The following is a 22442-nucleotide window of genomic DNA, read 5'->3' on the forward strand; positions in this document are numbered from 1 at the left end:
TACTTTCTCGTGGTCTTTCTCTCTCTCCTTCTCTCTCTCTTTCTCTCTCTCGCTCTCTCTCTCTCTCTCTCTCTCTCTCTCTCTCTCATTCAACCACCCAGCCGCACGAACGCACACACACAAACCTACATATCGTCGTTGTCGGGTGGAAACATTGTATGTCCAAAAGCGTTCGTTTTGTATTTATCATTTAAAAAATGAACTAAACTAGTAAAAACAGCCGATCTACAAGCACACAACGCCTTGCACTGCGAGGTGTTGTGTGCTTGTAGATCGGCTGTTTTCACTAGTTTTGTGCGACGGCCTTGTATGATGAAGCAGGGCTTTACTTGGCGAAAAAAAACGTCTTGGTTTCTGCCCGACAGTGACGATATACAGTAGATAGTGTACATACTGTGTACTGTATAAACAGTAACTTATTTATATAGAATTTTTCATACAGTCGAATGCATCACAAAGTGCTTCACATAATAGAACATACATACAGTAAACATACAGTAATCAAACAAATAGAAGGCGCTGCGATCAAAGACGAGGATAATGAGACGGCAGAGACGGCAACGCACAGAACAATGTAAACAACACACACATACACACACACACACACACACACACACACACACACACACACACACACACACACACACACAGTACAACAATATTGAATACGGTAGTAGATAGGTGGCAGTTCAGAACTAAAAGATAGAAACTGGAATAAAATGGATATGATATATAAAAAATATTATAACATAGATGAAAAGGGTTAATAAAATAAATATGTTTGCATGTTTGTCAGAATAGTAAAACACACAATGAAACCTGAGAGCTTATTTCCATTGTGGTCCACTGTAAGTGATATTCTTTGGTTAAAAACAAAACGTTTATTGTTAAAAGAAATTAAAGCTGTATATTCTGATAGTAATCACTGAGTGTTTGTTCAGTAACTGGTCTGACTGTCTCTCCAGCCCTTTAGGATAGTGGTTCTCAACCTGTGGGTCGGGACCCCCAGGGGGTCCCCAAATTATTTTGCGGGTCCCCAGATGAATAACCTAATGTGCAACACTGTTTTCTCACTCAACAGTAAACAAACCAGCATAAAGTTTAAGCGTATAGAGGGTATCTGCACATTTCTAAGGACTTTTTAATACATCTAAAATGTCAAATTAAACATTGGCCAAATTGTCAAATATTAGAGGCTGAAATTGTGAAAATAGCAGATCTACATGCTCACAACGCCTCACGTTGCGAGGCGTTGTATTTTCACAATAGAACTGTGTTATACAAAATGTAATGCCTCAACTCTTAGTGCTCGTCAGGGTGGGGGGGTCCCCAGTTAAAATAAGATTATTTTGGGGGTCGCGGCCTGAAAAGGTTGAGAACCACTGCTTTAGGAAACAGAAAATATATTTTCAGGCGGGTCATCAGGAGAGAGAACACGGATAAAAAAAAAATCCATCACATCTAATTACACTGTACGAGTTCGCTCTCCTGATTGGATGAAATTAGTATCCCGAACATGTATTTTATGTGTGCTAAGAAGCCGGGGAGATGGGGAGACCACTGATTACTATGGGAACGTAGAGCTATTTCAGCCAAGCTAAAAAGGTGTGTTGCGTTTAAAAATATCATCATTCTCAGCTGCCCTCAGATCCTCTGGGAGGGCTTTCCAGCAGCTCAGCCCACAATGATGTAATCTTTATGTACCAGCAGCTACAAAAATTGCTATTTTCCGGACAGGGATGCTTGTTAAAAGAGAAATCAATAACATGTTATAAAGGTATCCCGTGTCGTACGCTGCTGCAGCAACAACAGTTACTGTATGATGATTTAGTGCTCTTTTGTTATTAGAAGACCAGCTTCATGCCTCCGCCTGTCATGTCCAACAACCTTGTATGTCCAAAACCATTACTTTTCAGGAAAAAATAAATATAACAAAGAAATACTTTAAATTAAAAATGCAACACATAATACGAAGAGGTATCAAATTGGACATGCATTTATGAAAGTACATGAAAAGATAAATTAAGAGATACAGGGTTTCTGCCTTACAGCAGCAATATGTTGTCTTTGGCTTCTTCTTTTAGGAATGCATTTAATTTTGTGGTATTGCACTGTTCCATGTAATTGATTTATAACACAATCCCTTTATGGTAGGACGTGGCTTGTTATGTTGTTTGTACAGAAAGTTGGCATCCATATTACTGCATAACCTAAATAAATGTTTGTTCTCTGCTCTATATTTCTATGCACTTCCATCGCTCAGTGGGAATATGGTGACTCAACGGAATATGTGAGTAAACATATAGATATTTGTCAACCTATTTTATTTTATTGGCAGTGGAACGTATGCCAGGAGTTCTCAAACAATTCCATACCATAGACTTGGGGGGGGGGGGACAACGTGTTGGAGGTGCGTGTTGGAGGTGCAAACAACAGTATTTCTTGCATGGAATTGGCTTGTTTTTGTGACTTGGGAGCCTTGAAAAATGAATATTTATACGCCCCATCTTCATAGCATAGTTTTATGCAAGGACAATAAAATAAAACACTGTGTAGCTTGTGTATAAAATGTCTCATGAACTCAATGCTATAATAGCTGTGTTGTTTGCACTTCTAAGACAATGACAGACTCAGCCTCGCCCCCAGATACCCACACAGTATCTGTGTCAAAGAATCTGTCTTTAAAGAAATAACTGAAAATTGCAGATTGACATGCTCCCAAAGCAACATTCAAGTTTGAAAGATTTTGACAATAACGCCATCGCCAAAATAGGTATGCCAACAAGCTTATAAATCTAAATAATAAAGTAATAAATAAATAAATAAAAGGTTTTATATGTAATTCATTTTTATGTATTAAAGGCCCCCTCGGCGCCCTTTGGTGGCTCCCCTGGGGGCTGCGAACCCCTCGTTGAAAACAACTGTCTTGTGCAATAGATGACTCATGTTATGAGATTGCTGCTTACAATCCTCACAGGTCACTGTTTCATTGCTTTCTTCCATGCTCACCAGAACTTTTTAATATAGGAACCATGGAAAGATAAATAGATGACTCAGGGTTTGTTATTAAAAATGAAATCATGTGGATCTGAGGATCCACATGGGAATGGCATGGCACAGACATGGATCTCTGACTTGATGTGGCAGGCTTGTTGTGACATCAGTCACAGTGGTTCTCAACCTGTGGGTCAGGACCCCACAGGATTTTGGGGGGGTCCCCATGCAGGTTAGCCTGGCATGCCCAGACAAAGATCGAACACACTCTGATACGGTTCCACTCAGATATTAGTCTGGAATCTCTGAGTGGAACCTGCATTTCCGAGGTCCAAATAAATAAAAAAGTGCCTTTGGTGATAAGCCCTACATTTGTATACTGGGCCCCATTTGGTCCCTCACTACTTTGGGGGGATTGAAATCCAATCACAGCTGTTCGTTGCCAGACCAAATCTGCTGGGGGGGGAAAAATGTCTCTCGCAATGGCAGATTCGTTTGGTTTCCAGGCAGATGACAGTGAAGTGCGCATCACCACCGGTAATGCCAGTGACATCACCACTGGCATCACCAGGAATGCTTGTCCCTCATTGGCTGTTAATGATGACGCTGCCAGAAATGCTGGTCCCTGATTGGGCTATGGGCTTAAACACACACAGCTACCTTCCTACCTACCTACCTACCTACCTACCTACCTACCTACCTACCTACCTACCTACCTACCTACCTACCCACCTACCTACCTCGCAGCCGAACGCAGTACTTGTGCGCTCTGCTGGTGCAAGTAATAAAAGACTATACTATACTATAAAAACTGGTCAAACATTGACCAAACTCCTACATTCCGAGTGCTTGTCAGGGTAGGGGGTCCCCACCAGTTCAAACATGATTATCTTGGGTGGTTGCAGCCTGAAAGGTTTGAGGACCACTGATCTATGACGTCAGTGGTCCCTGGCATATTTATGAATTCATTTAAAAAAGCCAGTGCGTTGTTGAAGTTGATTGTTTTGAACCCTTGAATGATATCGTGTGTGTGTGTGACCATTGTGTCTTACAGGAGGTGGTCCTTGGAGACCTGAAGGCAGATACAGCCTATTCTGTATCAGTGGGGGCTTACACTGCCAAGGGGGACGGCGCACGCAGCAAACCCCAAACTGTCTGCACTGCCTTACCATGTAAGTAATAACACGTGATATAATAACAGATAAATAACAAAAAAAACACTGTCACTGTCTTCTGTCTCATATACATTGTATATTCACGCACGCACACACACACACACACACACACACACACACACACACACACACACACACACACACACACACACACACACACACACAATCGTGCGTGCACGCACTGAAGATCGTTCTAATTATTAGTAATGACCTGTGAGAATATAGCATCACTAATGATTATTAGAGGCCATTAAATGAGTGAATGAGCTGTGACTCATTATGTCACACCGTGCCACGGCGGATGAAAGGGAAATGGGTTGGGAAAAGACCCATAAATGTCTACGGCTATAATAATCGCATAAATAATGTTTAGCAAATATTGTTTTAACTGTTCCTCTCTCTCTCTCTCTCTCTCTCTCTCTCTCTCTCTCTCTCTCTCTCTCTCTCTCTCTCTCTCTCTCTCTCTCCTAAGTGCCCGAGAAGCCTAAGTTAACGGTCAGCACCAGTGACACGGGCGAGGCCCTGCTGCAGTGGTCCCCTCCCCCCAGCCCCTCCACCCCCATCCTGGGCTACCGCCTCACGTTCGGCCGCGTCGACGTCCTCCCCCCCACGGTGCTGGAGTTCCCCGCCAAGGATAGCCGCTACACCGCCCAGGACATCCACAAGGGGGCCGGCTACGCCTTCCGGCTCTCCGCGCGGAACAAAATGGGCTACGGCGAGGAGGCGGTGGCGGAGCTCGCCACGGTGGAGGACTCCCCCGCCGGATACCCGGAGGGCATCATCTCCGAGGAGGCCTCGGCTGACTCCATGAGGCTGGCGTGGAAGTCGGTGCCCCTCGTCGAGCAGAACGGAAAGATTGTGAAGTACTCGGTGCTGTACAAGGACATAAACAGTAGGGGGAACGCCTCCGAGGCGCTCGTGGCTGCTCCGCGCTCCGGTGTTCTGTTGGAGGCTCTGAGTGCCGACACAGTGTACGATGTCAGGGTGTGTGCACACACGGCCGTTGGCCCCGGGCCCTACAGCCCCGGGGCTCAGTTTAGGACCCTGCCACTGGATCAAGGTAGGACACACACTCACTCACACACCCACACACACACACATACTGTACACCGTCCCTGTCGGGGCAGAATCCCCATATTCTAACCTTTTGTGTTTTTTCCTAAATGAACGACCCTACTTGATGGTACTGCAGCGTTACACAAATGTATCAAAAGTAGCGGAGCAACAAGCTCCAAGCTTCTGAGCTTGTTGATCTGTCGCTGTTTTATTTGAATCCTGATCTGAAAAGTCACAGTTATGGATATATGAGGTTTCCACCTGAGACAATATACAGGTACACATACAATACACACACGCACACCCAGTCACCTACACACATCTCCACAATCCATCCCTCATCGCTTCAGTTCATAGACATTTTGAACATACCCAAGCTCAACATACAGTACATGCACATGATATTGTGCACCAAGAAACACACAGACACACACACACATCTTGTTTTAACATCCTAAGTGTGTCCTTTGCTGTTGGTTTGTCACTAGGCTTAGACCTTTATTCCCTCCCCCATGTCAAGGTAAGAGAACAGTCTTGGTCAAGTATCTCTCTCTCTCTTCCAGTCAGCCATACTAATGGCTGATGAGACCAAAGTTAGCTTAAGACAGCCACAACAGGAGGACTTCAGGTAAGAATACAGCGGTTCTTTCTGTAGGGCACCGCGTGGGACTGTTGAATCATATATGTCTGTTCTGTTCTTGTCTGTCTGTGTGCCTCAGTGTTTGCAGCCAACTTCAGAGTAAAGGCTGCCATGAAGAACTCTGTACTTCTGTCCTGGGAGATCCGAGACAAGAACCCCAGCCAGCCCTTCACTGTGAGTCCCCCGGCTTCTTTCTCTATGTGTGTGTGCTTGCATTTGTGTCTAATTTTAACAGCCTCAACCAGGCTTCATAGTGTAGACCTCATTGTGTTTATCGTTGCTGTCATGCAGAAACCTTGTATATCCATATCGTCGTTGTCGGGTGAAAACCTTGTATGTCCAAAACCGTTCGTTTTGCATTTATCATTTTTAAAATGATTTAAACTAGTGAAAACAGCCGATCTACAAGCACACAACGAGGCGTTGTGTGCTTGTAGATCTGCTGTTTTCACTACTTTTGTGCGAAGGCCTTGTATGATGAAGCAGGACTTTACTTGGTGAAAAAACGTACAAACTTGAAACTTGGAGATACGAGATTTCTGCCCGACAGTGACGATATTCATCTTGGGTTTTGAGCGGTGCTAACTGGCTCCTACTGCTTTGTCTGTTTGTCCTCGCGTCTGTCCGGACTGTGATTGGTGTCTGTTTATACGCCCAGGGTCACATTGGCAGAAATAGGGACGCCAGGTTGAAAGTGGTTAAGCGTGTCTGTGGGTTTTATATATTGATTTTGTGTGACACTGTTGTATGATCAAGAAGGGCATTATAGAGGGTATGCGTGTGACATCATCATCATGCCCGAAAGTTATGCAGGAACGCCTACTGAGTGGAAAAAAAACTACTTTCTGGCCTTGACGGCCCATACATCCAAACAGAAAAGTCCTATCCAATTGCATTAAACAACGTTAAACTCACTTTGCCACTCACTTTGCCCCTCGATTTGCCATTCACTTCATGCATGCCTCTATTTTACGAGGTTTCTTCCCCACAGCAACGCATATAAAGGACATCTAATCTACCTCTTGCGTGCAGATCCTGTACGGTAAGGCCCAGCAGGCCGTGGAGGTGGACGGCAAGCAGAGCCAGAAGCTGATCACGGGTCTGGAGCCTGACACCCAGTACTCCTTCCTGCTCACCAACCGGGCCAACAGCGCCGGGGGCCTCCAGCACCGCGTCACCGTCACCACCGCCCCGGACCTCCTGAAGGCCAAGCCCACCATAGTGGGCAAGACCAACGGCAACGGCATGGTGACCGTGCAACTGCCCACCGTGGAGACTACCGCTAAAGTCAGGTAAGCATGGGTGACGACTTAAAATAGCCCATCGGCTAGTGTGTTTTCGGTGAAGAGATTTGGTGTAAAGGGGAAAAGGAGGGGTCCAAGTACAGACCCCCGGGGGGACACTGATTAACTAATTAGGGTTTAAGTAGTTGAAGGTAGGCTCTTAAGTAGCCTGTCATTGTAGGGCATTGCGGATTCGAGTCTCGTTCCCGATGATCTTTACTGTATGTCTCTCCCCATCTCTCTGTCCCTGTTTCCTGTCTATCTACACTTTCCACTATAAATAAAGTCAGAAAAGCAGCCAAAAAATTATATCCTCCGTGTTAATTTGTCTCTTGAGAGTGTATAAGTCGCCTTCTACAGGACCCTTACAGGTCCGTTTTGTGTGATTTTGGCAGATGAACTATTGCATGGATGCTGGGAGCTGCCTGCATTATCTCCTCTGGTCCGTTGCTTGGAGGCATTTCTCTGAACATGTGCTAAATCCAGCACAGAGATGTTCCTGCAAAAATGAGCAGAACATCTTGACTACTTTATAATGACATTTCTTATGGCAGCGGACATATTTATTTCTACATTAAAATGTGGCATTGCAGCCATTGCCACATCAAATTTAAGGGGTGCTACGGAGACATAACCAATTAACACGTCGACCGCATTCTCTCACTCACTCTATCCCAGTACATCTAAAAGAATAAGAGGGAGTACATTCTAAATGGCCTGTTTTGTTTCTATTTTGTATACTCTTAAATGACTAACATTATTAGTGTGTTTTTATTGTTTTATTTTGAAAGGTCCTTTGATGTTACTGCCATCGTGGCCGCGTGAGCGTAATTCCCAAGCCAGTTTCTTTGGGGAGCGCTCATTTCGGTTCACTGCCATGTCCTGCGCATGTGCAAGGTTTTAGATCAAATACATGCCTTTTGAAATCAACAAGGCAGCCGTGCCAACAGCAAGGCCTTGAGGCTTGCGAGACGCGCCCAGAGCCGCTAGGCAACAAGCGCCCCATCCGAGTTGACAAGCCACTGTGGCTGGAATAGGTTATCACGTGGATCAAAACAAGCGCTCCCTCCATATCAAACACAGCTTTGAGACATGGTTTTGGCTTGGGATTAGAGATTTGTAAATGAGAATTGTATATGTCAATGGCACTTGCTGTCCAAATAAAGCTTTGATTAAAAAAATGGAGGGTGGAAATTACTTTGAGGTACATGGTTAAATGCATTCTCTCAGGGTCTAGTCCAGGGGTCTTCAACGTTTTCAGGCCAAGGACCCCTTAGCGGAGAGAGAGATGAAGCAGGGACCCCCACTACGTACTGTATAAAATCGTGTTGCTGGTTAAACATTTTCATAGATTTCTGAGACAGCTTAGACTTGTTTGACAGCAATGTCATCATTGTAGGTTGTTGGTTTAATGTGTATTTTTAGACATTGAACGACTTGAACCGTCAATACTTAGTCTGCTTTTCTTTTCTCTCTAGTCTACACCAAACCTCTTTGCCAAGAATAGCCGATCTACAAGCCCGCGCTGCGAGGCGTTGTGAGCTTGTAGATCGGCTATTCTTGGCTTATGTTCCACACAGTATAGGGATACTAGGGTTCAAGTGGTTAATGTAGAAAAAATAAAGTTCTTATCACACAAAGATTTGGATGACCCCCTGTAGTAACTCTGAGGACCCCCAAGGGGTCCCGGACCCCCTGTTGAAGACCCCTGGTCTAGTTGGTGTCCGATATGTTCTCTCCCTCAACTAGGGCTGTCACAATTATTACATAATCGTCTAATCGCAATTATTTGAGGTAATCGCAATTATTTTGCATAATCGTCATAATCGTTTACATGTTGAGAAATGTTAATATAGTTACTAACACTTTAAAAAGTAGTGGAAATAGCAGATCTACAAGCTCACAACGCGCCGCATTGCGACGCGTTGTGAGCTTGTAGATCGGCTATTTCCACTATCAATGTTATTTTTTAAGTAGAAAGTTGTCAAATATGTCAGTAATTTCTTTGTATATTTAGGTTAATCGTCATGTTAAATGTCCTAATCGTGACAGCCCTACCCTCAACTCAATGTGTGATGCTGCTGCTGATGGTGATGATGATGATGATGTGTTTAGGGGAGGCTACTATGTGGTGGTGCTGCCGCTGAAGAAGCAGAGAGGAGGGAAGTTCCTGAACCCCTGGGAGGAGCCTGACCACATGAACCTGGATGAGGTGAGACGGGATGGGATGGGATGAGGATTAATGATGAGACCACTGGCAAGCAGGTCACAGTGCTGTGTTGTTGAGGACGTCTATCTCCTTTCAGTGGTTTAACCCATTTAGGCCTAGACTTATTGACTGCTTTAACCAGTGAAAAATAGCAGATATACAAGCTCACAGCGCGGCACCGAGTGCCGCGCTGCAAGCTTGTAGATCTGCTATTTTTGAAAAATCATGATTTTTTTTGCAAGTCTTTGAATATATCTACTTAAAAGCGAACATTTGTAACTAAATATTTACTTTTGGGTGGTCCCTGGAACAACATATTTTGAGATGGGGGGGTCCGCGGCCAAATACCTGTGATTTTGGGGGTCCTTGACATGAAAAGGTTTGAGAACAGCATGATTTAGAGGAAGGATTTAGAAGTCGGGTCAAAGATCGGTTCAAAGGTATTCAAAGACTTGCACTCATTTTCACAAGTCAACAACAACAACAAGTAGGTCGGGAGTGGCTTATTGTCGGTATCAGCCGGTAACACGCGGGAGTCTGTCCCCGTTACAATGCGCTAGACCCCTGGGAGATGGACTGCTGAGGTGGAGCGCCACACCTACCATCAGCTCCCAGTACTACTTTTCACTCATTTTCACGATTTTTCAAAAATAGCAGATCTACAAGCTCGCAGCGCGGCACTCGGTGCCGCGCTGTGAGCTTGTATATCTGCTATTTTTCTAAAGTTAAAGCATAAAATAGTGGTTAAAGTGGTTAAAATCTAACGCGACTCGGGCGTTAGATTTTATGTACTTTACTGGAGTATTTCCAATTTTCTGTATTTTTACTTCAACTCCACGACATCGCAGAGGCAAATATTATACTTTTACTCAACTATAATTATTTGACAACTTTAGTTACTAGTTACTTTTGTACATTTTGATTGTCATTACAAAACATACATTAACCACTTCAGCTCTGTATACAGTACAGTTCGGCCATTTGAAAATAACCGTTCTACAAGCATAGTAGAGTTTGTAGATCAGCTATTTTCAAAAGATCTGTATCCACAACCTTCCAACATCCCATCATGCATTGCGCAGAAGTTGCACGGAGCTTCCGGCGCCGCAGCCAAGTGTGATCTACAAGCTCACAACGGTTGCATCTTCAACGCGACGTGAGCTTGTATGTCTGCTGTTTACCAGAAGTGTCCTACACATAATGCTCCAGTAAATGTTTGCGGAAACAGGTGGATACATTTTATACATTCAAAAACGTTGTGTGTTTGTGAGTGTTTATACATTGCATTATTGATACTTTTACTTACTGTAACTAAAACATTTGAGTACTTTTTCCACCACTGCAACTTAGATACCCAGGCTATGCTACTCATACCACTAAATGATGGGTAGATGGCTGGGACATCATAAATTACTTATTATGGTGACGATGATGATGATGGTGTCGGTCATTAATGGATGTACGAATGTCATGATATTGAGAGACTCCTCTGTCATTATCTGGGTCAAACCAAGCCAGCCAGGATGAGGGCAGGTTTGTGGTATATCTGGGGAATCAGACTGGACAGCATGTAATATTAATGTACTGTAATTGAAAGTTGAAGGAACTTTACAGATTTTTACCTTGTATGAAATAATTGACTGCCTATCTCTCAATAAATGTGATGGTTCTTGTAATCACACACATACTGGATGCTATGAAATAAGGGATTACTGTTGTGTAAGTGGATGAAAAGTGTGTTTGGGAAACAGTGCTTTAATACTAAGATCTTGACTTATAAAGTGTAACATCTTTATAATCCCATGGGGGGCCTTGAAATTGACAAGATTGATAATAACTGAACTAAACAATACTACTGTACTATACACAGTGCTTATTTAACTCTCAGGGCCCAATTTTGAACGTGGTATTCTATGCGCTAGTGTAGTATTTAAGTCCGGTCGCATATGATTGTGGCGACAACACCCTCATATGCGTTGTTTTGCAATTAAGACGTGAGAGCTAAGTCTTATCAATGCGTTGTGCGGGGCCCGCACGAATATTTAAGGCATGGGGAGGTAACCTATGTAAATCAACCTGCGTTGTGCGGCCAGTGCAATTATGTAGGTCGAGTAACTGCAACAAATAGCGCATATCCTTAGACGTGCTTTCTTCACCTTTTATGCGCTAAATGACATGTTTATGCCCACATGAGACTGGGCGGCAGCCTTGCTTCACAAGAAACAGCAGATATAGGCCTATTTACCCTATAATTCAGCCACATTTCTTCATTCTGGTCTGATTAAAACAAAACAAAAAATCCATTCCTTCTTCTGTACCAGTCATATGGCTCCCCCATGAAAGATATCACGCTAATATGGGACTTCGGCGATTTCTTTTATTTAATTATTATAGGTTGGCAAGAGCGGATTGCTGTAATTTGTGCATGAATACTGTAGATGGCTGGTGTCGGCATGGAAAGCACATTCACAGGAGCATGGATGGACCTCTTTAAATTTTTAAAATCGCTTCATAATTGCCCGATCTATGAGGAATCAATCTGCAGTTTTGCTTTGCTCCATATAGATGCGTGATCGCTGCTCGCGATGCGTCATGCCAATTTAGCCAAATAAGAAAAAAAAAAAGCTCTCGAAGCACTATAGGCTATACATGGCATGTTGACAGCTTTTAGGTCTAAATATGTTTTTTTTCGGACACACACATGTACAGTAGGCCTATGTGCTACAGTTCAAGGACATGCAGCAGCCGTCTGGCTGCCATTACCTAGGCGCTGAATTAAGTAATTAAACAGCCCTATTCTTTTACATCTCTGTCATTTTTGGTCTAATTTTACAAATGTAAATTTCTAAATAATAAATGAAATGTATTTATTATTACTGTACTCAATATCAAACTAAATCAGGTGGGATATGTTTTATTTCGTTTAATTAGGCTACTGGTTCCATCAGATTCCCTTTTTTTTTGGCAGGAGGCCGCCGTTCCGTAGCCTATTAATTAATAGGCCACTATGCGTCCAGTGTTCACTCAACAAGGCCAGCCTATGTCACACTGACACGCTGGCATGAGATGAGAGAGACAAATAGATATGTGGACGTGACCAAAAAAAAGTATTATATTAATATAGCCTTCTCTCTCTCTCGCTCTCTCTCTCTCTCTCTCTCTCTCTGTCTCTCTCGCCTTTTTTTCTCTATACGCAAACAATGTCGGTTCTAATAAAACAGACCTTATTGAGTGTGAGATATTTACAAGCATGATATCACTGTGATATGTGAATAAGCATTAGCCCCCCCATCCTCTGGTTTTATGCCAGTTAAATGGAATGACGGACAAGCTTCTGATTGGTGAATGTACCTACAGCGGTCATGCCATCGGTTTCCTCACACGTTTCCATGAAAACACACCCATGAATAATTTTTCACGTGGTGAGCGCACAATTACGATCATCGCAAATCACATAATCAGCTGCTGAGCGTTATTCATGCGTCAAACGCGATCGTCGGCAGTCGGTATCTCCTTAGCACGGGCGTTAATTACCGCCTTCTTAATTGGGCCCTCAGAGTTACAGACCTGTAAGGGTGCATTTGGACCCCTGTTGGTTCTCCAACCCAACATTGAGAACCAGTGTATTAACCCATTAAAATAGATTTTAGCGGACCCCCATCTGAAACTATTCTGTTCCAGGGACCAAGGGAAAGAAGGAATTGCAGTACCACGCTGTAAGCTTGTAGATCTGCTATTTTTTAATAGTTAAAGCATAAAATGACGGTTTAAGTGCTGACACAGATATGCGTTCCCGTTCTAAATGGATTAACATATCTATCTTTCCCTCCTCTTCTTTCTCCACCTCCATCTTTCCCTCTGCCTCGCCTCCGCCAAACCTGCAGCTCCTGAAAGAGATCAACAGGACCAGCATCAGCCGAGCACTGCGCGTCCGCCGACAGGCGGGCCAATCGGATCCCAAGGCCTACGTCTCCGCCCACTTTAAGACCCTCCCCCTGGAGTTCACCCTCGGCGACGGGCGCAACTACGGCGACTTCCGCAACCGGGCGCTCCAGAACGGACAGGAGTACGTGTTCTTTGTGCTGGCGCTGCTGGACCTGTCTGACAATGTGAGTGCGGGCACACACACCCTAGGGCATTCACCAAATATTCCAATATTCCAATATCAAAGTCACTATTCGACGTTGCTCACCGAAGTCGAATATTCGCTTTTTTTTTTCTTTTTTCTCTGAGTTGTCAATGCCCCTGGTGGATGAATTTGTTAATGCTCTATACCAGGGGTTCTCAAACCTTTTTAGGCTGTGACACCCAAAATAAACATAATATGAACTGGGGACCCCCACACTGACAAGCACTTGGAATTGTAGGTATTACATTTAATGTGACTCGGTTCTGCAGATAAATATTGTGAAAATAGCAGATCTACATGCTCACAGGCGTTGTGAGTACCGTATGTAGATCGGCTATTTTCACAATGTTTGCCTCTTGCTTACTTAATATTTGCCAGTTTGGCCAGTCCTGTCGAATATTCGACTATTCGAATACTTTGAGGTTGAATAATTCGAATACTAAAAATCACTATTCGTGAATGCCCTAGTACACACATAGCAGTCCATAGAATAGAATACATTCATTCAATTCTCTCTGGGAGCTTCCTAAACAGTTTGCGGATGTAATTTATTTTCTGCACGTCACTTCGCGCTGCGAGCTTGAGCATCGGCTATCAAAACACTGTTAAATTCATTCAATTCTCTTTGGGAGCTCCCTAAACAGTTTGCGGATATCATCTATTTTGGAGCTTGTTCATATCTGCAGTTTAGAAAAATCTTGAGAACGACTGGTTAAGAGGGCATTCGTAGTGTCGGCCAGGCACGTGCACACATGGACGTGAAAGGGGGCTTGAGCCCCTGCCCTTTTATCCGTCTGTAGAAAGTGCCCTTTCCAGACCATGAATGCAGTTTTTACTATGGTGAAAGAAATGCAAATGCCCTCTTTCCATGCCATACCTGAAGGCAGCATTCAAGAAAATTGCCTTGTCCAAACTCTCCTGAACTAAATGCATCTTTTATGTTGAATAATTGGCCTCACTGTGTAGAAATCCATGCCGTATGCCACGTCTCCAGTATTGCCTTTTTTATGCTTAGTTTAGTGTGGTATCAAGTACTGAAAATAGCAGAACTCCAAGTGAGCTTGGAGGTCTGCTATTTTCGATATTTTCACCAAAAGGCCTTTTTAGAAATTTCAGCCCCTGCCTCTCTAACATTCTGTGCACGTCCCTGGAGTCGGCCTCAGGTCTTTTAATCCATGTAATCGTACAAAAACGCTGACGCAAACAGTGTATGTGTGTGTGTGGGTGTGGGTGTGTGTGTATGTGTGTGTGTGTGTGTGTGTGTGTATGTGTATGTGTGTGTGTGTGTGTGTGTGTGTGTGTGTGTGTGTGTGTGTGTGTGTGTGTGTGTGTGTGTGTGTGTGTGTGTGTGTGTGTGTGTGTTCCCACCCCCAGACTGTCTACTCGACCAGTCCTTACTCGGACCCCGTCACCTCATCAGAGGGGGACCCTCAGCCCATCGTGGACGAAGAGGAGGGCCTGCTGTGGGTGGTGGGGCCCGTGCTGGCCGTCATCTTCATCGTCTGCATTGTCATCGCCATCCTCCTCTTCAAGAGGTGAGAGAGAGGGAGGGAGGGAGGGAGGGAGGGAGGGAGGGAGGTGTGGACAGGGGGAGAGAAGAAGAAGAAGGGAGATTAGGGGAGAGAAGCATAGAATTAGTTTATTAACCACTTAAGCCCTATGTACTATGTTGTTTGGTATTTTCTAAAAAAAAAAAAAAATTGACTTGAGCCTATATAATAAGTCGTATCACAAATAGCAAGAATAGACAATTTACAAGTTCACACAACACATTGCATCATGACGTGTTGTGAGCTTGTAAATCTGATATTTTTGAAATTCTTTGAAAATTAAGCCCTAGGTCGTACAACAAATAGCGAACATAGCCCATCTACACGCTCACAATGCGTCGCATCGCAAATCTTTGAAATTCTATGACATTTTCTGAACATTTTACCAAACGTTTTTTTATTTTATGACATCCCCAAAATAGGGACACGAGGGTGAAAGTGGTTAAAAGGAATGGAGATACAGGTAGCAGTACTTTTATCAGCATGTACCTGTCCTCTGACACTAACGTGATTCATCTCCATTTCTTCTTATCGCTGCTCCCAACGCCGTTTTGGATCCAGCAAACCTGACAGGTGAACAAACTCCAGAAATTCCCCACCTCTCCTCTGCCACCAAATAGCTCTTCAAAGCACACCAATAGCTTTCATATGACTTTACAAAGTAGTTTGCCAGGGCTCGCTGATGCCAGCTAGCACATCAAAAATAATTATAGTACGCCAACACGCTTTAATGATTGCTCAGATCATGGCTTACTTTGAAGGCTGCATGGTAATCTTTGCAACACTCGGCCTGTGCATTTAGAGATGTGTAAACGGTGTGTTGTGTGCGTGTGTGCGTTTGCGCGTGTGTGTGTGTGTGTGTGTGTGTGTGTGTGTGTGTGTGTGTGTGTGCGCACGTGCGCGCTACTGTATGATGTGTTGAACCAGGAAAAGGGCAGAAGCGGAGGGTCGGAAGGGTAGTTTCCCCTGTAGCAAGGCCATGTCCTCTCATCACCCCACCGATCCTGTGGAGCTGCGTAGGATCAACTTCCAGACACCAGGTACCCTACAGCAACCTCACACGCATAGACTGTGCATGAACTGTATCACAAAAAACACAACATGCACACCAGAGATGCGCGGATCGTGCTTTTAGGCAGCAGTAGACTCGGATAACCGCAGTTTGGGTGGATTTGGGTCAATGAAATATAATTATTAATTTATATTGGATATGGATAAACCGGCAGGTGAAATAATGCGGGGAAAAGAAAAAAAAACACTAAATCTTGGCGTGTGTGCGTTTGTAGTATTTTAATACTCACAATCAGTCAACTTATGATTAAGCCTCTTAAGTCCCCTTGTTCTCACCTCAAAATAATGGATTAATTCTTCAAATGTGGACCGGATAACATCACAGAGGCAGCGGCAGTAGGTAATGAGTGATTCTAGACCATAAATGACCATAAGTTTAAATAAATTGCAAATAATGGCCCAGGTGTTTAAACGAACCTGGCGTTTATTTGAGACAAGCGTTTATTGAGCAAAATGGTGTCAGACCCTGGGCGTTTAAAAGAGACCAGGCGGCAGTTTGCCACCGGGCTACTAATTGGTAATATACGGTATGTATCCAGAATCCCATTGCCTCCAGTTAGAGTGCCCTCCGTAGCTAACTCCTGCACAGAAAAAGGAGAAGAAAGAAAGACAGAGGGACATCCCAATCATTCGTAAATGCATTTCTGTGAACTCACAACTAAGAAAACTAACGTCAGGGAAATAATAATTATTTGCCATGTGGTCGCTGCGGATCTATAAATAGGATAATATAATGAACGCTGTTGGATGACGGATGAATAATGAATGTGTACACACGGATTAGGGAGACGGAAAAGCCCACCCGCGCATCTCTAATGTACACACATGCTCCCACACACCACACACTTTATGATTGATTCATCAAGTTTTATTCATTAGGTTATAGATTAATCCTGGTGTTATTATTTTCCCTTACAGCTTACCGTGTGTCAGTGTACCGCGGTTATCGACGCTTGTCAAGTTAGTTGGTCTTAGTACCACCTTAGATCCTCTTCTCTTTCACCTGTCATTGTTCATCGTTCATTCTAAATATCTTTCTTTCTTTCTCTCTATCTTCTTGTCTTGTTTTCCCTTTCTGTTTCATTCTCACTTTGGTGTCAGATGAACTAACATCGTGCAGTTCATCTCCTGCACTGTGTAGGGCAGGGGTCTTCAACGTTTTCAGGCCAAGGACCCCTTAGTTGAGAGAGAGATGAAGCAGGGCAGGGACCCCCGCAACCTTTTCATAGATTCCATATACTGTAGTTTCATTGTTTGACAGCACAATCGTCAGTGTATTTTGGATTCATGTCAATTTGTGTTTTCAGATATGTAACCACTTGAACCGTCAATACTTAATACACTTGACCTTTCACTCTGTACTTAGTCTGCTCTTTTTCCCCTCTACACCAAAGCTCTTTGCCGGAAATAGCCAATCTACAAGCTCACAACGCCTCGTGTTGTGAACTTGTAGATCTGCTATTTTTAGTTAAAGTTCTCAGAATATGGACACTGGGGTTAAAGTGGTTAATATAAAAAAGGAGAAAAAAAAGTTTCTATCACACAAAGATTTGGAGGACCCCTTGTAGTAACTCTGAGGACCCCCTAGGGGTCCCGGACCCCCTGTTGAAGGCCCCTGGTGTACGGTAAAGCTACTCAGAATGAACAGAAATAACCTCACATCACAACCGCTTCTGGAATGTAAAACAAATGGCTCCCGCCGCCGTCATCTACTCTAATTGTTATCCATACCACCAGCAATGGTCATATACTGTGGGGACACGATACGCTGCTTCAGTAACATTGACAGTAACATGCCCATTGTTCTTCCCATCTGCCAACAGAGAAAACGGCCACCTAACAAAGACACACTTTTCCATTTGCTTCCTCTGCTGGCCGTGGACAGAGCACTAAACAACGCCTCCCCTGAGACGCTTAGCACCTAACTGTTACCATTTCCCCTCTGAAATACCTCTGCTGACTGGGAATCAAAATGGACTCTTTTTTCTTCTCTCTCTCTGTTTCTGTGTTGGACAGGCATGGCTAGTCACCCGCCTGTTTCCATCTCGGAGCTGGCAGATCACATCGAGCGCCTCAAGGCAAACGACAATCTCAAGTTCTCTCAGGAGTATGAGGTATGGTATTCTACCGCTCTGGAAAACCTTTAAGCAGTGGTGGAAGAACTACTACTCCCATTTTATTTGACTTGAGTAAAAGTAGCAATGCCACAATATAGAAATATTCTGTTACAAGTAAAAAGATCTATATTTATTTTTTCTCCACAATGGTTTTGGCATCAAAATATACTTAAAGGCCCACTTCACCTCTGGGAAAACCAGATCTTATTTTATCGTTGTTTGGGACACGATCAACACATGCATTAGTGATGTATTTTGCATCATTGTGATGCAGCATGATGCATCATATGATGCAAAATGCATCACTAGTCATGCTGAAATACTAAAATATCTCAAAACACAGATTGAACACAAAAAATAATTGTGTTGATCGTGTCCCAAACAACAATAAAATAAGATCTGGTTGTCCCAGAGGTGAAGTGGGCCTTTAAGGTACCAATAGTATAGCCTACTCATTATAAAGAATATCTCATTTCACAACCTTTCAAAATAAAAAGTTGAGAAAATAAGGCTTAATGTATGTTTTGTATTAATAATCTAAAGTCTGCAAAGTAGCTACAGATGTGCTGTTTCAAACCTTCACACGTCCTGCCATTGGCAAGACTTTCAGATTTTCAGAACATTGAGCTTGTAGATCAGCTATTTTGGATTCTGCTTTTCAATGGGAATGGAGTGATGTCTTTACATTTGCGAGTTTCGGCAAAAATACGCTCCATTCTCCATAAAAAATTGAAAGGCAAAACAGGGAAAGGAACCTGTGAAAAAAATGCATTTACAGGTCATTTTTAGGAAAAGAGCAGTAAACACTGAAGAGTTGAAACGGCACATATGTAGTAACGAAAGCTATCAAATAACTGTAGTGTAGTAAACTGCAAAGTACAATATACAATAAGTCCAATACTTCAGTACTTTGTTACTTTCCACCACTGTCTTTATATTATGTTCATAACTCCATGTGGTTATGATTTGTCAGGTTGTATTCAGTACCAATGGTTAAATGTTTTAGAGATAGCGTAGAAGAGAAAATAAATACTGCCCAAATAAACAGTGTCGGTTTAAATTAACACATCTTTGATGTCAGCAGGAGGATTTTATACGGTTTCCAGTTTAGGTGAAGCACCGTTTTGATGTGTGTCTACACAGATAGACACAATGAAAAACATTCGACTCGTCTCCATCAGCTACTGAAGACGCTTCATCTTGCCATCCATTTTGTTGTAGTTATCTTGACGAACACGAGCATCTCGATTAAGTGAAGTCTCCCAGTCAGGGAAATTGAAATTGAAAAGTTCAAAGGGAGTCTTCTTACAGCACAGATGGTTATCAAGCCCTCATTTCCACGCTCCAGACGAGAAAGGGAATCAGACGGAGAGAGAAACGATAGATAGAGAGCAGACCGGTCAGGAGATATACTGTAGTGAAAAGTACATTTTCTGTAGGGGGAAAGATTTTTGATTCATTTTTCCCTAACACATGCTGCATTTGATGTACACGCACATTAAAAATCACAGAACCGCGCCGATCCGTTTCCTTGAAAGATGTCAATGCACCAGAACTGCTGCGTTACAGAAAAAAAACAAACCCAATCAAAAATCAGAAAGTACTTTCCCAACATGCTTCTATTACAGTGAGCTCCACAGGGAGCTGCTGTGTTAAACGGGTAAAACACGTTTCTTTTCTGTGAAAGTCTGTGTTAAACCAGTGGACTTGGGGGCAAAGAATCTGATTAAGACTGAAATTAGATAGAGGGAAAAGGAGGAAATGTCTGTTACAGTGGTTCCCAAACTTTTGAGGTTGAGACCCAAACTAGTGAAAATAGCCGATCTAACAAGCTTGCATATTCGCGACGCATTGTAAGCTTATAGATGTGCTATTTTCACTTCTTCTGAAGTATATAAAATGTTTGACTTTTCCCTGAAACATTTAGATTTCTTTATTTTGTGTTTTTTGAAAATCTTTTGAAAGAATACAAAAAAATATATATATATTGTTGGAAATGAAAAGAAATATACTCGGGACCCATAAAAATGGGTCCACGACCCAAAGTTGGGTCCCGACTAGGGTTGGATATCGTCGGCGATACTTTTAATGGTATCGATTCACTGACGTCGATACTATCGAGTATTGGTTCACGTAAAAACGAACGATACCTTGTTTCGATACTTTTGAATGCACCCCTTGCCGGTCACATCTGTAACAGTTGGGCTACTGAGAGTTTAATGACTGCTTTTGTTGGCTACACTCGTTACTGTGAAAATAGTCGAGAATAGCCTATAATGTTTATTATCTATCTATAAATGCGAGAAGTCTCTGCGTGTGTGTTTGTAATCCGTGTATCTCGAGAACCGTTCGTCCCACCGGCTTCAGATTCGGCACGCGCGCTCCCCGCCGCGGCACGGAGTGCAGTGCCGGGCCTCGACCCGACCCGACGCGCGGTTTTCCCTAACCGGCGCGAAACGTTCGGAATCTCCTTATGCGGGGCTGATTGTTGACATCAGGCTGTTCCGGAGGAAATCGGCGCAAAATCGGTCATTGTGACATCACTGCAGTGCCGGGCGCAAGCGCTGACTCATTGTGACATCACTGCTGTGCCGGGCCTTGCCTCGACCCGACAGATATCTCCATATATGGGCATATGGGCAGATACAGAGATCTCCATACAGTATATGGGCATACATAGACAGATATCTCCGTATATAGGCATAAAAGGGACACAGACCCTAGACCCGACAGATATCTCCGTATACTGAGAACTCCATATATGGGCATCTTGCCTCGACCCCGACAGATATCTCCGTATATGGGCATAAGACTGAGAACTGAAATCGGTGCAAGCGCTGACTCATTGTGAGATTTGTGACATCACCTCATAAAAGGCTCTGACATCACGTACGCCACATGAGTCAACAAAAAATCTCTGTGAGTGTGTATGTATGTATGTAATCCGCGTATCTCGAGAACCGTTCGTCCCACCGGCACGCGCGTTCTCCATATATGGGAATAAAATGAATGCCCGTATGCGGAGCTGATGTCTGACATCAGAGTTTTCCACAATCGGTACTGTGTGTCCAGAGATCTTCATATATGGGCATAAGTGGACAAAGACAAACAGATGGTCAAAACGGGTCCTATGACAACAGGTATATTGGGGTTTGCATTAAAGGGTGGGGCATTCATGGGGTTTGCATTAAAGGGTGGGGCATTCATTCCCTATTTCAAATTCGGCACGCGCGTTCCCCACCGCAGCAGGTAGTGCAGTGCTCGGCCTCGACCCGACCCGATACACGATTTTCTGTAACCAGCACGAAAGGTTCGGATTCTGATGTCTGACCAGGATTTTCCGGAACTGACACTGTGTCTGCATAGATCTCCATATATATGCATAAAATGGATGCAGACAGACAGATACAGATATCTCCATAAATGGGCATAAATGGACACAGGCAAACAGATGGTCAAAGATCTCCATATATGGGCATAAAGTGGACGCAGACAGACAGATACAGATATCTCCATATATGGCATAAATGGACACAGGCAAACAGATGGTCAAAACGGGTCCTATGACAACAGGTATAATGGGGTTTGCATTAAGTTTGTCTCCTCCTCCATCTGTTTGTCTGTGTCCCTTTATTCCCATTATGGAGATCTCTGTATCTGTCTGTGCCTCCGACTGTGTTGCAGACACAGTGCCGGTTCCCCCTTTAATGCAAACCCCATTATACCTATTGTCATAGGACCCGTTTTGACCATCTGTTTGAAAAAGCGACAGAGATCTCATATATGGGCATAAAATGGACGCAGATAAACAGATATCTCCATATATGGCATATATGGGCATACAATGGACGCAGAATCACAAAGTTCTCCATATACGGGCATAAAAGGGACACAGACAGACAGATACAGAGATCTCCATATATGGGCATAAAATGGACGCAGATAGACAGATATCTCCATATATGGGCATATAATGGACCCAGAACTATAACTGCAGTGATCTCTATATGGACATAAAATGGACGCCGACAGACAGACAGATACAGATATCTCCATATATGGGCATAAATGGATAGGCATAAAAGGGACACAGACCCTAGACCCGACAGATATCTCCGTATACTGAGAACTCCATATATGGGCATCTTGCCTCGACCCGACAGATATCTCCGTATATGGGCATAAGACTGAGAACTGAAATCGGTGCAAGCGCTGACT

The 22442-nt window shown here is 43.5% G+C and overlaps 1 protein-coding gene across 1 annotated transcript in view; it reads left to right on the forward strand.

Annotated features, from left to right (window-relative positions):
• Positions 1-22442, forward strand: part of ptprdb (protein tyrosine phosphatase receptor type Db) — a gene marked incomplete at its 5' end in the record, with an annotated part of 121778 nt that overhangs the window by 58452 nt on the left and 40884 nt on the right. Inside the window, 12 exons of the mRNA XM_080721173.1 lie at positions 2264-2290; positions 4049-4166; positions 4642-5229; positions 5945-6039; positions 6898-7157; positions 9264-9360; positions 13242-13466; positions 14861-15021; positions 15598-15609; positions 15964-16076; positions 17026-17067; positions 18124-18221. Of these exons, the coding sequence (XP_080577299.1) occupies positions 2264-2290; positions 4049-4166; positions 4642-5229; positions 5945-6039; positions 6898-7157; positions 9264-9360; positions 13242-13466; positions 14861-15021; positions 15598-15609; positions 15964-16076; positions 17026-17067; positions 18124-18221 (1836 nt within the window). The remainder of the gene's footprint in view (positions 1-2263; positions 2291-4048; positions 4167-4641; positions 5230-5944; positions 6040-6897; positions 7158-9263; positions 9361-13241; positions 13467-14860; positions 15022-15597; positions 15610-15963; positions 16077-17025; positions 17068-18123; positions 18222-22442) is intronic.

This window comes from Nannobrachium achirus (assembly GCF_963921795.1).
Source record: "Nannobrachium achirus genome assembly, chromosome: 3".
Classification (NCBI taxonomy): domain Eukaryota; kingdom Metazoa; phylum Chordata; class Actinopteri; order Myctophiformes; family Myctophidae; genus Nannobrachium; species Nannobrachium achirus.